The sequence below is a fragment of the Sebastes fasciatus genome, chromosome 4, assembly GCF_043250625.1.
Source record: "Sebastes fasciatus isolate fSebFas1 chromosome 4, fSebFas1.pri, whole genome shotgun sequence".
NCBI lineage: Eukaryota > Metazoa > Chordata > Actinopteri > Perciformes > Sebastidae > Sebastes > Sebastes fasciatus.
Genome location: NC_133798.1, coordinates 18,791,555 through 18,806,234, shown reverse-complemented (window position 1 = coordinate 18,806,234; position 14,680 = coordinate 18,791,555). Strand labels below are relative to the sequence as shown.

The following is a 14,680-nucleotide window of genomic DNA, read 5'->3' as shown; positions in this document are numbered from 1 at the left end:
GTATATGTGTTTTTGTATGTGTATATACTGCGTGTGCGTATATGTGTATGTATGTATATATTTATACAGTATATATATGTATATATAAATAGATTTTATTGTTTTTAATTATTTATTTATTTTACTTGTGTATATTCTTTTGACTTATTTATCTATATTTTTGTATATAATGTGTTTTTCCTGTATCTATACTGGCTTACTTTATATTAATATTAGGTTTGTTAAGTTTCATTGTACCGAGAATGTTATTATTGGGGACGTTTGAGAATGTTTGTTCTTATTGTTTAAAAATGAACAAAAAAACAATAAATATAATATTAAAAAAAAGAAGGTGCAGACCGGTGCACGTACAGTTATTTGTGTCATTGTGTGCATTAGCTATAATTTCTTGTTACATTTAAGAAGAACCAGGCAGAAGTTTGGCATCTTTTTGCTTACAAATTTAAGATTTAAACATGAATGTCATATTGCAGTAGTGAGAGTTTGTAAACGAATGTTTGGATTTGAATTTACTTCAATTCATCAAGAATTTTCTACGTTTTTAGATTCTCCGTTCACCGTGGAAGCATGTGAGAAAAAAACATTTTTTATCATCACAAAACATCAAGTCAAATAGCAAAAGGAGCAAGTCTCTTCATGTAATACATAAATCATTGGCTAAGTACTATAAGTTAAAGTATAGAAAGTGTACTTTCATAAACTAAAAAGTGGGCTACAAGTATATAACTATTAAACTAACAGTATACCAATTTACTTATAGTTGCAGTACAAAATACAACTTAGATGTAAACAAGTTGTGTACTCAAAGTTTACTGTTCTTACACTTAAAAGTATACTTTTACAAACTAAAAAGTGGGCCAATTTAGTCCAAAGAAGTATTGAATTAGTACACCTACTACATAAAGTATACTTCGGGGAAATATACTTGAATTTTACTTAAGTATACTTCATAAAATAAACTTGAAGTATACTACTTTTCCGGTAGGGATCAAGTCCTGGCTGTCCAAACTTTGCATCAGCAATGAAGAGCCTCTGAAACACACGGTGCATTCAGCTGCATTGCCAAGAAAACTTTGACATTCATTAAAACAGATTCTCAAGCAAGTTTTAAGCCCTAAAGGGTTGACTTTCATACGAAAGTGAACTGCCTGCCAAGAGGGAAGTAATCACTGTCATCAACACACTAATGATGACTTTCTCTCTATTTGAATGCGAACCATGTGGACTCTTGGCAGTTGAGCAGAAAGGTTGTGTCCTCAGCTCTAAAGTGATAATATTTATCAGGGACTTCAGAAAAGTAAATAATACTAGCTATACAAAAAACACAGCAAAACTATGTCAAATATAACATTCATTATTTCAGTAAAACTGTTGGATGTAAAATAAAGTGCAACAAGGTTGAAAGTATACTGAGTAAATATGATTTACGATTTCAGTTTTTACTTCAATAGCATATTCACATTGGGTTTACAAGTATACACAGTCATTTTAATGATTAAACAGTAATTAATACAATAATGAATTTAGCTTTAGATTTATTTGACTGTATAAACACCAACATGTTTATAACTCAGTTAAGCACTCATAGAAAAATAATCACTATGTACAAAACTCTATTTCTGACATTGATGATTAAGTGTACGAAAAGCACTTATGGTAGTGGTGATGGTGATGGTCAAGCATTCCCAAAGACAATCACTTGTATAATGTTTGGTGGCACAAATGATTAACAGATTCACAGGCAGGATGCTTTAGCATTTAAGCTGGAGACAAACCTGAAGAAGACTAATAAGTGTGGTGCAGCGATGACGTATGTTTGTAGGCCGACCAGGAAGTTAGCATCGCCCTGGTTCCCTTGACAACAAGCCAATGGGATTTTTCCATTGGGTTTTGGATTATTGCAGAAAATAAGCTCTGTGGCAAACACTCGTTTGTAATAGTTACGCTTTTTGTTCAGCAAGATAATCTTCACAAATGAACACCACTTTTATGATTTATGAAGTGTGAAAGCAATCGGCAGAAGTAAAAAGCTAACGTTAGGCTATAAACTAACTACACCATGGTCCCATGAGCAGGAGTAAACACAACGAGGCTGTAAAGGCGGACGAGTTGGCGTGATGACGTTTAATAGTCTCATTTAGCCACTTGTTAGCAACCGCCTTTTTTAAGACACGTAAAAGCTTCAAAATTCATGAGTGGGGTATTTACTGACAAATTTAATTTCATAGAACAAAACGTTAAAAATCTCTTCAGCTTGTGTTAAAACCACAGACCTTATTTCAGCCATCTAACTAAAAACCCATTGACTTCCAGACAAAGAACCAGAAGTGCTAAAATGCTAACTCATTTCTGGGATTTAGGCCTGATTCCTGCACGGCTCTATAACGGACATAATAACGGTCTTCCACCAATATACACCATTTTTAGTGTAGCAATCTGAAAGACCATATTTGTATACTGTAATTAATGACTACTGTCAACACACTGATTACAACTGCAGAGTCCATCCAATATCCTGCAAAAACAAATGATCGTGTAATTGTACCAAAACATATACATTTTTGATTGTTCATTTACACTATGTGAACATTTAAAAAAAGGCCAAAGTGAGTAAGTTTATTATGTATAGTGTATCAGTTGTTCTGTACCATTATTGTTATGCATTGAATATAATATTTAATATCCATAAAATATGTCACTTAGTCAGGGGTTGTCAGTTTATTCAATGATACCACTGGCATATAACTGAATGAGGTCCATAGTAGATGCTAATGGAGGCTCTGAACCACAACATAACCTCTTTGTCTTGAAAGTAAGCCATATTTGCCAGGGGTCCCTTAAGGAAAAAGGTTGGGAACCACTGAACTACTCTTCAGCAAGAAGTTGAATAAACTTTGGTGGAGTCTGGCTAACTTCCGTTAGGTTGTGGGTGAAACCTGCTGGCTTATAAAAGTACACTGGTTGACCTAGGGTTGCGAATCAAAGAATGCTCTCTTAACCTTTGTTCAGGGCTCCTATAAATTCACATTGCTGGTTGGATAATGAAATTTCATTGCTGGTTAATGGCAGCAGCAAGACTTTACATTCAATGTGCCGCAAAAGAACTGAAAGATTGACTTATAGCAGCTAAAAGATACATAGAACTGCAGAGTTGAGCGTTGGTTATCAATGTTGTCTACTCTCTCGCATAACAGGAAGTCCTTTTATTCCATGGTAATATCAATGCACCACTTACTGCAGGTTTAACTAAATTTAGATATTTAAATTCACGAGAACTTGTTGTGTTTAGTCATGATGTCCAGGCCACAACACTAGCCACTACATGTGTTCACCCTTTTCGAGAATGATGGATTTAATGTGCTACTTCTTCCCCTAAACGTGTAGGGAACTAACTTACAAACTGATGGTGAGGCTTCATTTCATCCCAAGATGGAAGAGTTTCCTGTATGGTCCTGGTCCACCCCACAGGCCCCTGACGTAAGAAAAATAAAGAGCATTAATAAAATGTGGTATGATTCAATACTACCAACTGTTAACATGTTGTTAATTAACTTAATACACACCGTAGAAGCCCATGCCAGTAGAGGTGAGGCATCACATCAGCTTTCATGTGGTACATGATTCTTCTTTCTTTGGCTTGGTTGATGGGAAATGTTTCCAGTGGTTGTCCGTTGTAATCAAACTCTGCCAGAATCACCGTGTTGTAGCTGGTAACCAACGGACACGAGGTGTAGCCATCATACTGTAAACAAGGAGGTTACTTATTGCATATTTTTCAACAGAGAAATTATAACATATTTCAAAATCCAAAAGATGAATCATGGATGATGTTTGTGTGTCACTTACCGTCTTATCTGGCTTCTCGTTTTTCAGGACTTTGCTGATGGTTCTGTTCAAGATGGCGGTCTGTGCAGCTGAGAATGAGAAAACAAATGGTACGTTTTTAAAATAAATGTCTAAATTCTCTTTTTAGGAATTAAGAAGATTAACAATGTGTCCCCGATCCATCTACTAATTCTCTACAGTATGAACTACTTACTAACTGTCATAGCAGACACACACTGTGTGTGAACAACACACTAAATACTAAAAGTCTGCTTAGAATCAGGATGTAGTATGGATCTGGGACATGCTGTACCAGTTCACAGACATGCTAGCAGCCCCTGAGGGGCTGGAGTTATACACAGCAGAAGGGAAGAAGTTAGTAGGGCATATAGTTTAAAGGGGACATATCATGAAAAACTCTCTCGTTCAGTGCTTGTGCACATACATTTAGGTATCTGGAGTGCCCACCAACTCACAAACCAGTGTCCGAAATTAACTTTTTGACTCACCGGCCAAGGGGACTGGTAGATGAAAAACTCCACTGGCCAAAATAATAAATTGCCTTTTTGTGTCACATATACATTTGTTTCAGAACACTTCATTGAAATGATAAGGTATTATGTTGAATACAAACTTATCTAAATATATATAAAATAATCTAAATATATTGACAGCTTATCAATTCAAGGCTGAATACTAGGCTTGGGCGGTATCTGACATTTCACTGGGTGTAGTGGCTTGTCACTAAAATGACAATAGTCGGTTCACCTTAAATGTCAGCTGTTGTCGCTAGCTTCAGGGCTGACCGCCTTCACTTTAATCAGCAGGTAGCAACCAAAACAGGAACAGTCTGAACTGTACACACACACTGCACGGCTACATTCAGCCATAGCGCTACTGATAGCTTCATACTCACCATCAGTCACATGCTTGCTTGCTCTCGCTCTCTCTCGCTCTCTCTCTCTCTCTCTCTATCTCTCTCTCTGTGTCTGTCCACCGGACACCGTTAACATTAAGGGCCGCCGGGCTTGCAATACACTGGCTGGCAGAAACCCGTCTTTTTCGTTGCCACCCCAAAAAACACATGAACTTTCTTCAGTCGAGCCATTTTGGCTTCATGCGCCACTGAGAAACTCTCATAGGAATGAACGTAAGCCCGCCTCTAACGCTGTATCCAGTTCTCTTTATACATCCATGGTGTCAAACTCCGACAAAGAGCGAAGAGGACAGGAGCGGCGCGTCCAAAATGACACCAAAACGCAGTACAGACTGTCAGTGTAACCAAGCATAGTGTTTTCTTACATGACTACTTTGGTACAAATGTATACCCGCCAGTGTGGCAGATAGCCTTCTGAGATTACATGCCACGCGGAAAATTTACCCACCTTTGGCGCTTGGCAGGTGTTATTTGCGTACCCTGCCACAAACTGTAAAATTAGTTTGTGGGCTGCCTAAATCAGAAAACTTGTGATTCAACAAGCCATTCAACAGGCTCCCCTTCCTATGTCACATGCAGGCTCATTAGAATATATCGCCCACGGCTTGAGGACTACCTTTGCAAAGGTGCATCATATTTTTCACGCAAGTCAATCAGAGCAGACTGGGCTTTTTTTGGAGGGGGGCTTAAAGAGACAGGTGCTAAAACGGAGCGTTTCAGACAGAGGATGAATACAGGTATAGTCAGACAGACAGTATGAGAAAAATTGTGGGTTTTTTTTACATTAAAGCATGTGAACATGTTCTAGTAGAAACCCAAAATACAAGTATGAACCATAAAATGAGCATGATAGGTCCCCTTTAAAGTTTGACATTTGGTGGCGTAATATAAAATTCAATGTGTGTATTCATTATCCACTCATTATGTGTGAATCGAGAGGCTGATATGCCCTGACGAAAGCAAACAAAGTGAATTTGGTCTACATTCTACCTAAATCATTTATCATATTTTAATTTGGTCAAGTTTGTTATGGCAACACTTCCTTATATTGGATGTGACAGCCGTTTGATTTTAAGTTAAACTGATGTATGTAAGACATTTAATCACTATGAGGCTCACTGAACGAGGGCATCATTGAGTTATCTTGCCATGAAGTAAATAATTAAAAACCAGCGGGCCACCAAAATCATCAAGATTCACCCTGCGGGGATCATGAATATCGGTGCCACATGATAATTGTTGAGATTTTTCCCTCTGGATTAGAGTTGATCTAAGAACAGACAGATGTACTGATTCACAGTTGCTCATGTGGCTAAAAACACCAACATCCTCCACATTGAAAAAAAACCCAACAGCATTTAGAATGACATACCTCGCATTAAAACACTGAATGTCTACATGGTGAACATGATTAAGCTAAATTCTTTACTGCAGTCAGATTACAGTTGTGCAGGAAGTGATAAACCCTGATTATCATCAGTAATGTGGAGTTGCCAGAAACTTTCCGTCAGTTTACCGGCAGGAAACAAACACAGGGAATTGGAATTAGCTCGGCACAGAGGGTTAAACTTTTTCTCCATTGTGCAATCAGGGTTGGGTCAGATTACTTTGTTGTAGTGTTACATTCAGATCATATTACCCTTACAAAAACAGTACTAGGTCAAACAACAGGAGTACTGTGTGTATTCTTTGTTGTTAGTGTTTCTTTTGTCATGTTTTTGTTGCAGCTGTTTTTTCCCCTGCGGGCGCAGACGGGAGACACCGGCACCCGGTCGGGGAGACTATAACGTGTCTCGCTGCGGAGCCCCGGCACCGACGCTGAAGCAGGAAAAGCCAACTCTAGGATCAGCATTGATTCATGGAGAGACCTTCGTCTGGTCAGCTAACATTACTGCCAAGCAGGTGAAATATAGAGTGATATTGTGGTTTTAGCTGACGTGTGTCGCCTCACTGTTTTGAGCGATGCTCGTTCATGTCTATGTAGACCGAGCACAAGCGCGAGCCCGATGCTGACTTTCGTTGACTTAACGGCCACAGGTGTTGCTGTTAACAAGCATTTCTGAAAGTTACAAATAGTCCCTTTAAGTCACCATTAACAAAACTAGCAACCTGAGAGAAGTAACTTACTTTGATTTATTACAGGTCTTTGTTGAATATTCGATTTGGATTTGTCACTCACGGCGTTCTACGGTCTGTTATTTCTTTATAGCAGACTGTTGCTATGTATAACAGACAATATAACACAAAAGTTATCATGAAAAAAAGTTTCATAATTTTAAAATTGCTGTATTTTAAAGATATAATCAAAATGTAATCAACTAATCCTGGACAATTTAACTATAATCTAATTGCACATTTTTAAAAATGTAATCTGGGTTGATTATAGTTTTCGTAATCTGATTATGTAACCCCGATTAAATGTAATCTGTTAGTACCCAACCCTGTGTGCCATACACGTACTCAGGAAGGTACCTCTCAAATTACAAAAAAACGTCAAGCAGTTAACAAGAGATATTCATGCATGAATTGTATGAAGCAATAGAGTACATTCCAGGGTTGCATTGATGCAATGTCCAAACTAATTACACAATACTTACCGACAGCAGCGCCTGTTTTGGCTGTAGGCAGGCTGGTGCAGTCTCCGATCCCAAACACATTTGGATACCTGTTATGTTGGAGGTTGTCTTTGTTGACGTCCAACCAGCCATCCTCATTCGCCAGTGGACCGCCTTTAATCACCAAACTGGGTCCCATTGGTGGCGTGACATGAAGCATTTCATACTAATAAAGAGAAGCAGCAAAGATTAAGAGTTATTCACTGGAGTCTCTTTTTCTAATTTGGCATATATTTAGGCGCAAAGGGAGAAACAATGTATAGTGTCTTAGGTTGTTTATAACATACAGGCACAATTTTCTTTTTTTTAGGATTTAAAGGGATAGATCGGGTGTTTTGAAGTAGGGTTGTATGAGGTATTTATCCATAGTAGGTGTATTACCTACAGTAGATGACGGTCGGCACGCCCCCAGTTTGGAGAAACAGACAGGAGTACCGACACTGGAGCAAAGCAATGTACTGCTGTGGACGGGGACAGCAGAAAAAGACGTATTTTAGCCACCTAAAAAAATCAATATCCGTTTAAGTGTACACTATATTCAGAATATTTTCACTGCTTTATCTTGCCATCAGGCAGCCCTTTCCATCTCCTTTCTGATGGGGAACTGAACTAAGACTTATCTATGCTCTCTCGAAAGCCAGCAGGCTCAGATGACAAAAACAGTATAGATATATAGATAAGTTTCATTTTCAGTTCAGGTAGACGTCGGAAAATATTCTGAATAAAGCGTAGACTTAAACCGATATAATTTTTTTACAGTGAGATTTTCTTTTAGGTGGCTAAAACGTGTTTTTCTGCCGTCCCCGTCCACAGCAGTACAATGCTTTGCTCTGTTGTCGGTACTCTTGTCTGTTTCTCGATGCTGGGGGCACGCAGGCTGTCATCTACTGTAGGTAATACACTTACTGTGGATGGAAGTACCTCATACAACCCTACTTAAAAAAAAAAAGACTATCCCTTTAAAGAGGAAGGAAATGACAGCACGTGGTGGAATAGGACAAGTTGTCCAGTGTACAAAGCAGTTAACACTATACTACTATGTGAAAGCTACTGTTGAGGTACAGTAACACAGTTACCTTAATCACGTTGGTTTCGCCTGGTTTGTCAAGATTTTCAAACACAGCTTCTTGCTTGTCCGCCCGCACTTCAATCAGGTTTTGCCTCAGATTCACTTGCAGGTCACGCTGTTTCACAATTTCCCACAATGAGTCAGCATACTTCTTGATCCCAAAGAGCACAGGCAGCGATGTGTTGTATATTATTTTAGCCTTTGCCCTTTTTCCTGTCTTGGAGAGCAACATAAAAACTTGTTCATTTACTTTGCAGAACCACACCTTGATAGTTTCAACATTATTATTGTGTTCAGAAATGTAAGTACTTTTCTGAGAAAGGCGTCTGACAGATACATGATCTTCTGTGGCGCTCCGGCACATTTCACAGGAGTATTTGGGAACGTGAACACAGCGTTGCCCTCTTTGAAATCCTGCAGTGCTTTCCATGTTTTCTCCACAGTTTGGACCGAGTAGTTTGACCCGATCTTTGGATGTTCAAATCCTTCGGGCAGTCCTTTAATCTACATATTAAGAAGAGTGTAAGTTTCCTGGGATGTCATTGAATTCAGATACAATGGCACAAGTTTACTATGAATGAACAAAGCATTACTTCACCTTCTCATAATGGAGTTGTAAACCAAGAGCCACAATCAAATACTCATAGGAGATCTGCAATGTGAAAGGAAGTCTAAGTAGGGCACATAGATCATCATCATTTAAAAATAATCTGCTTCATATTAGGGCTGTCAAAGTTACCGTGATAATAACAACAATGCAAATGCGTTAATGCAAATATGTTTTAACGCCACTAATATCTTTAACGCATTAACGCAACTTTTTAGGTTGTAGGGGACTCAGTTTTAAAGCTAGAGTGAAGATACTGGTCTCATTAAACTAGAAAACCTAAAGAATCCATTGGTACCAACCATGTCATACTAGCTTGTCACTCTGTCATGGCCATTTTCAAAGGAGCTCTGACTTCTGACCTCAAGATAGGTGAATGAAAATGGGTTCTATGGGTACCCACGAGTCTCCCCTTTACAGACATGCCCACTTTATGATAATCACATGCAGTTTGGGGCAAGTCATAGTCAAGTCAGCACACTGGTACACTGACAGCTGTTGTTGCCTGTTGGGCTGCAGTTTGCCATGTTATGATTTGAGCATATTTGTTATGCTAAATGCAGTACCTGTGAGGGTTTCTGGATAATATTCATCATTGTTTTGTGTTGTTAATTGATTTCCAATAATAAATATATATATACATTTGCATAAAGCAAGCATATTTGCCCACTCCCATGTTGATGAGTATTAAATACTTGACAAATCTCCCTTTAAGGTACATTTTGAACGGATACAAATGTGTGATTAATATGCGATTAATCGTGATTAAATATGGAGAATCATACAATTAATTGCGATTAAATATTTGAATCGATTGACAGCCCTAATTCATAAACAAACTACCACTCAATGGAAGCCAGTAGTACACACTTCAATATACAGTACATACTGTCAGATTAAAGCAAACATACTTCAGTCCCATCGTCTGTGCGGACAGTATTTGTGTCTGGGTTTATTTCCTGAACTTTAGATTTCACCCACTTCACTCCAGAGGGCATAACACTGGCAGTGGAACGACCTGATGAGGTCAAACTTTTTGCACCAGCACCAACCAGGGTCCATATTGGCTGATAGTAGTGCATCTGAAAAATTGAAAAAGTTATTAGACATCAGGGGCCGTATTACAAAAACGTTTTAACTTGCAGATCATATCTTAACTTCTTTGGTAACCATGGCAATTAGGGTTAGGAACTAATTCAGGAAAAAAGCCATTACAGATGAACAGTTCCTATCCTAAGTTAAGATAGGAAAAGTGTATTACACAAGTATCCTAACTTGCCAAAATCTTAAATAAACTCTCCTAACTTTAGCATAATCGTTAAGCTGTCCTAACTTTCACTTTCCACCACTTTTCTTCAAGAGCTGCCTTTCTCTTCGTATCACTTTTCAGTGTACTTATTTTCTTTTTGATAGCATCAACGCTCCGTTAGACGCCAGATACGGTGGAGACTGTGTCTGCTATTTGAGCCCACTCTCTTTCTTTTATCAACAGAGTGAGTCATGTTGTAAATTTCCCCAAAACAACTTTAGGATTTCTCTACAGATGTTACCAGATGTAACACTTTTAACTTCTCTGTCTTTAAGTGCCTGTCGTTGTTTTGGCTCCATTTTTTGTACGTTTCAATATGTTTCAATGAGTAAAACAATGGTTACAAGTTGTTGAGCTCAACGAGATGAGTAGGTAACAGACATAGAAGTTGATTAGAGGTGTTGGATTGAGTATTTAGGATTTCCTAACCGGAGATTAGGGATGCACTGATACCAATATCGGATCGGATATCGGGCCGATACTAACTCAAATGACTGGGCCCGGCCAATCTATCTAATTCTGTTTACAGTATATACTACATACAATATACTGGAATTTTAATTATTGTTTAAGTTTGTAGCTGCATTAAAAAGGTTTACACTTGATTACCAAATCACTGGTGTACGATTCTTTTTATTTTAATAATAAATAATTAATGAGATTTATATCTAGGTATTTATTTGTTACATTTTGTTTTACAAGTTAGGAAAGCAATGTTTAAATTAAGCCTGATGTTTCCTTACACATAAAAGAATAATCCCAGTTACTTCCACACAGTGAGGCATACAGCATATTAATTAAACACTGGTATCGGATCGGTACTCGGTATCAGCCGATACCTAAAGCCCAGTTAACGCTATCGGTATCGGAACTGAAAAAGTCGGATTGCTGCATCGCTACCTGAGATAAAACAGGATTCCTCAAGTTATTTAGGATTTGCTTCTGTAATGTCAAATTGGGGAAAAATCCTGTCTTAGACTCTTTCTATCTTAAAGGGACTGTTTGTAACTTTTTAAGCTTATAAATGTACCGGGTCGGGACACATGCGCGCTCGCATATGCACACTCGCGTGTGGCTGAAGTCTCTGCTCCTCTGCCTGCTTGCCTTCACTCACACCGCGCGCGCGTTCTCGCTCCACCTCTAGATGTGCATGCGCGCTCACTCCACACTGCAGAAGAAGTTAGCGATAACATTTCTCTTCCTGCTTCAGCCTCAAAGCCAACACTAGGATCAGCATTGATTCATGGGGAACTTCGTCTGGTCAACTAACATTACTGCCAAGCAGGTGAAATATAGAGTGATATTGTGCTTTTAGCTGACGTGTGTCGCTTCACTGTTTTGAGCGATGCTCGTTCATGTCTATGTAGAGCGAGCAAGCGCGAGCCCGACGCTGACTTTCGTTGACTTAACGGCCACAGATGTCGCTGTTAACAAGCATTTCTGAAAGTTACAAATAGTCTCTTTAATTTAAGACTTAAGATAGGAAGTTTCTGTAATTTGGCTTATAGGACAGTGGACAATACTCTTTTGTTTCTGAGGGACTGAAACATAAAAATGCAAACATGAATATATTGGACTGGATCCTTGCCTCACTGGGCTCCACAACGGCCACGTTCTCAGCCCCCATCATCCTCTTCATCCTTGCACTCATTGAAATGCCCCCACTTCCTCCTCCGAGGACAAGCATTTTGTAGTGCTGTTTGGCAGAGGCACAGCTGCTCGTGTGAAAATGAGAGATAGCAATGCCCGAGGAGTGGCACTGCCTCAGATGACGCAGTGCAGCCATTCTGTGTCTGAAAGAATAAAATGTCACTTTGGATTGGCAATAAAATCAGTCTGTCTGACAAAGTTGGAAATTAGCACCAGCTACCAGCTGGTACAATATGCAAATAAAAACAATGGTAATGTATTGATTAGCTGCTAGGTCTTTGGATCCACCAGCCTCAGTGGCAGAAAAAGTTAATTTCCAACCCTAATGTACAAAATCTGTCAACAACTTGCACTTCCTATTTGGCTGCTCCACATTTACATTTAGACTATCAGGAGGTAAAGTAACTATAGTTTTGCATTTATTATCACAGTAATGACCACTGTAACTAATCCAAGTGGGGTTAGGTTTGGAGTAGATTTTAAACTTAAATATTATGTTATTAATATTATATTATTTAATGTGTTATTTAAAATTATTTAATGTTTAGTGTTCTGACATGCACTAATGACAACAAGATCATGAATCTGAACAAAACACACATACACACAACAGAATATCTTTTTTAAGGTGACTTGATTTAACATATTGTAGAGTAAATATCAGCATAATAACAGCACCTGCTGCAGCTTGAGAGAGAGATTATATAACTTTGACATTCAGTCTCTGCTCTAGTTTGACAGAAGCCAGAGACTCTTATCCTCATAGCACAAGTTACTAATAGTGTTACTATAATGGTATTATATTTATCTGTGCTGTTCTGTGCAGCCTAACCTGATCTGAACCGGTGCTGCTGCATGCTGCGTAGTCAGAGAGTCTCAGCTCTGTGAAACTAGACCAGACTTGTGTGATTCTTACCTTGACCAGCTGCTGTTCTCCTCACGTTTATTAACCGTCTGTCTGACCGTCAGTTCAGATTAAATCCGGGAGAATTAAATCCGACCTCACTGCGACTCGGTAAAGACAGCAGGACTTGTCCTCCAGCTCGGTGTGGACCGTCACCCTGATGTGAACTGTTGAGTCTTCACCCGGAGGAACGGAAGGAGGGACGGTTGAAGTGCCTCCTCCTCCTTCACTCGACCAATCACAAGAGACCAACATGCTTTAACATGCACTAATAGGGGTCAGCATTTCACCTGAGTCCTACTATCTAAGAAAAAAAAGCCAACTACAAAATTAAAATTTGACCAATTCTGCTGAAACTTTGACCCCCTTTACACCTGGCATTAAAGGTCCCATATCATGCTCATTTTCAGGTTCATACTTGTGTTTTGTGTTTCTACTACATGTTAACAGTAAGGGGAAAAAAACGTTATTTCAATCTATTTAAATATTTAATCATGATTAATCTCATGATTGTCCAAGGTTAATCACGATTAATCGTAAATTAATCACACATTTTAAATTTTTTTTCAAAATTTTACCTTAAATGGAGATTTGTCAAGTATTTAAAGGCCCCATATCGTGCTCATTTTCAGGTTCATACTTGTATTTTGTGTTTCTACTAGAACATGTTTATATGCTGTAATGTAAAAAAACAACTTTATTTTCTTCATACTGTCTGCCTGAATATACCTGTATTTACCCTCTGTCTGAAATGCTCCGATTTAGGGAATTGCAGCAGAATTGCGTTGCTAGGCAACAGCTTGGGTCCATGTTTACTTCCTGTCAGATGATGTCATTCACATACACTGCAACAGGAAATAAACTGGGACACATTTAGAATGTTTACGTTTAAAACCGTGTGATGGTCTAAATATTGTATATTTGTGACATCACAAATGGTCAGAAATCCTAACGGCTTGTTTCAAACGCACAATTTCTAAATACAGGCTGTGTGTATTTCTCCGTATATTGAGCGGTTTGATAGTTTAACAGTATTTATATAGCACTTAAACCTGCTTTATAATATAAAAGATGTGAAAATCTCACTTTTTACAATATGGTACCTTTAAAATGCGTCTCGTAGCCAGATTGCAAACTTGCCAACCTTGAGACCTCAAAAAAAGGGAGGGTTTCAAAACCAAAGCGGGGTTCTGGGGTCCTCCCTCTGGAAAACTTTAGTCTCAGAGACTTTAATAAATATATACATTTGCATAAAGCAGCATATTTGCTCACTCCCATCTTGATAAGAGTATTAAATACTTGACAAATCTCCCTTTAAGGTACATTTTGAACAGATAAAAAATGTGTGATTAATTTACGATTAATCGTGATTAACCTTGGACAATGATTAAATATTTTAATAGATTGACAGCCCTAGTTTTAAACTAAAATTATGGCCAGATCTTACACATTGCACCTGTAAACATCATATATCTGAACTTTATGTAACAACGGAGCAGATTTCAATCATCTTCACAACTGACGTCCCAGAAGTGATTTTCTCGTATTGCTGGGTTGTCAAAATGGTGACTATTCTGCTTTTCAGACACACATTTTTTTACACATAGCTTAGTGTCACCTCTCTAGGTCTACAATGTAAAAAAGAAAAAGTGTGTTAACTTGCGTCTGTCATGATATCACTTTGACAGCCTAGTTTTCCTTGTGTTTCCTCTGTTTCCCTGCCCTTTTGTTTCCTGTGTGTTTTTCCCTGTTTTGTCTAGTCTG

At 38.4% G+C, this 14,680-nt stretch overlaps 1 protein-coding gene across 2 annotated transcripts; it reads right to left on the bottom strand.

The window, feature by feature from the left end:
- Positions 1-1,420: 1,420 nt before the first annotated feature.
- sqor (sulfide quinone oxidoreductase) lies at positions 1,421-13,116 on the bottom strand. 2 transcript variants are annotated; one of them, XM_074632463.1, is made up of 11 exons: positions 12,929-13,085; positions 11,951-12,155; positions 9,965-10,135; positions 9,045-9,098; positions 8,756-8,950; positions 8,454-8,663; positions 7,360-7,543; positions 3,847-3,914; positions 3,564-3,742; positions 3,398-3,472; positions 1,421-2,515 (listed from the first exon to the last, which is right to left on the bottom strand). In XM_074632463.1, the coding sequence occupies exons 2-10, from the start codon at positions 12,146-12,148 to the stop codon at positions 3,415-3,417; spliced, it is 1,317 nt and encodes a 438-aa protein (XP_074488564.1). In that variant the 5' UTR covers positions 12,149-12,155; positions 12,929-13,085; the 3' UTR covers positions 1,421-2,515; positions 3,398-3,414. The 2 variants fall into 2 exon arrangements, with proteins under 2 accessions (XP_074488564.1, XP_074488563.1); XM_074632462.1 differs by having other exon boundaries at positions 1,421-3,472; positions 12,929-13,116.
- Between the last annotated feature and the right edge of the window lie 1,564 nt (positions 13,117-14,680).

What these genes read in the sequence shown, in the direction of transcription:
- sqor (XM_074632462.1), bottom strand. Translation starts at nt 12,148, where the DNA reads ATGGCTGCACTGCGTCATCTGAGGCAGTGCCACTCCTCGGGCATTGCT. An exon ending in GCACAGACGATGGGACTGAA is followed by an intron (nt 9,099 to 9,964) that starts GTATGTTTGCTT and finishes TTCACATTGCAG; the next exon opens with ATCTCCTATGAGTATTTGAT. An exon ending in CAGACGCCTTTCTCAGAAAA is followed by an intron (nt 8,664 to 8,755) that starts GTACTTACATTT and finishes TTGCTCTCCAAG; the next exon opens with ACAGGAAAAAGGGCAAAGGC.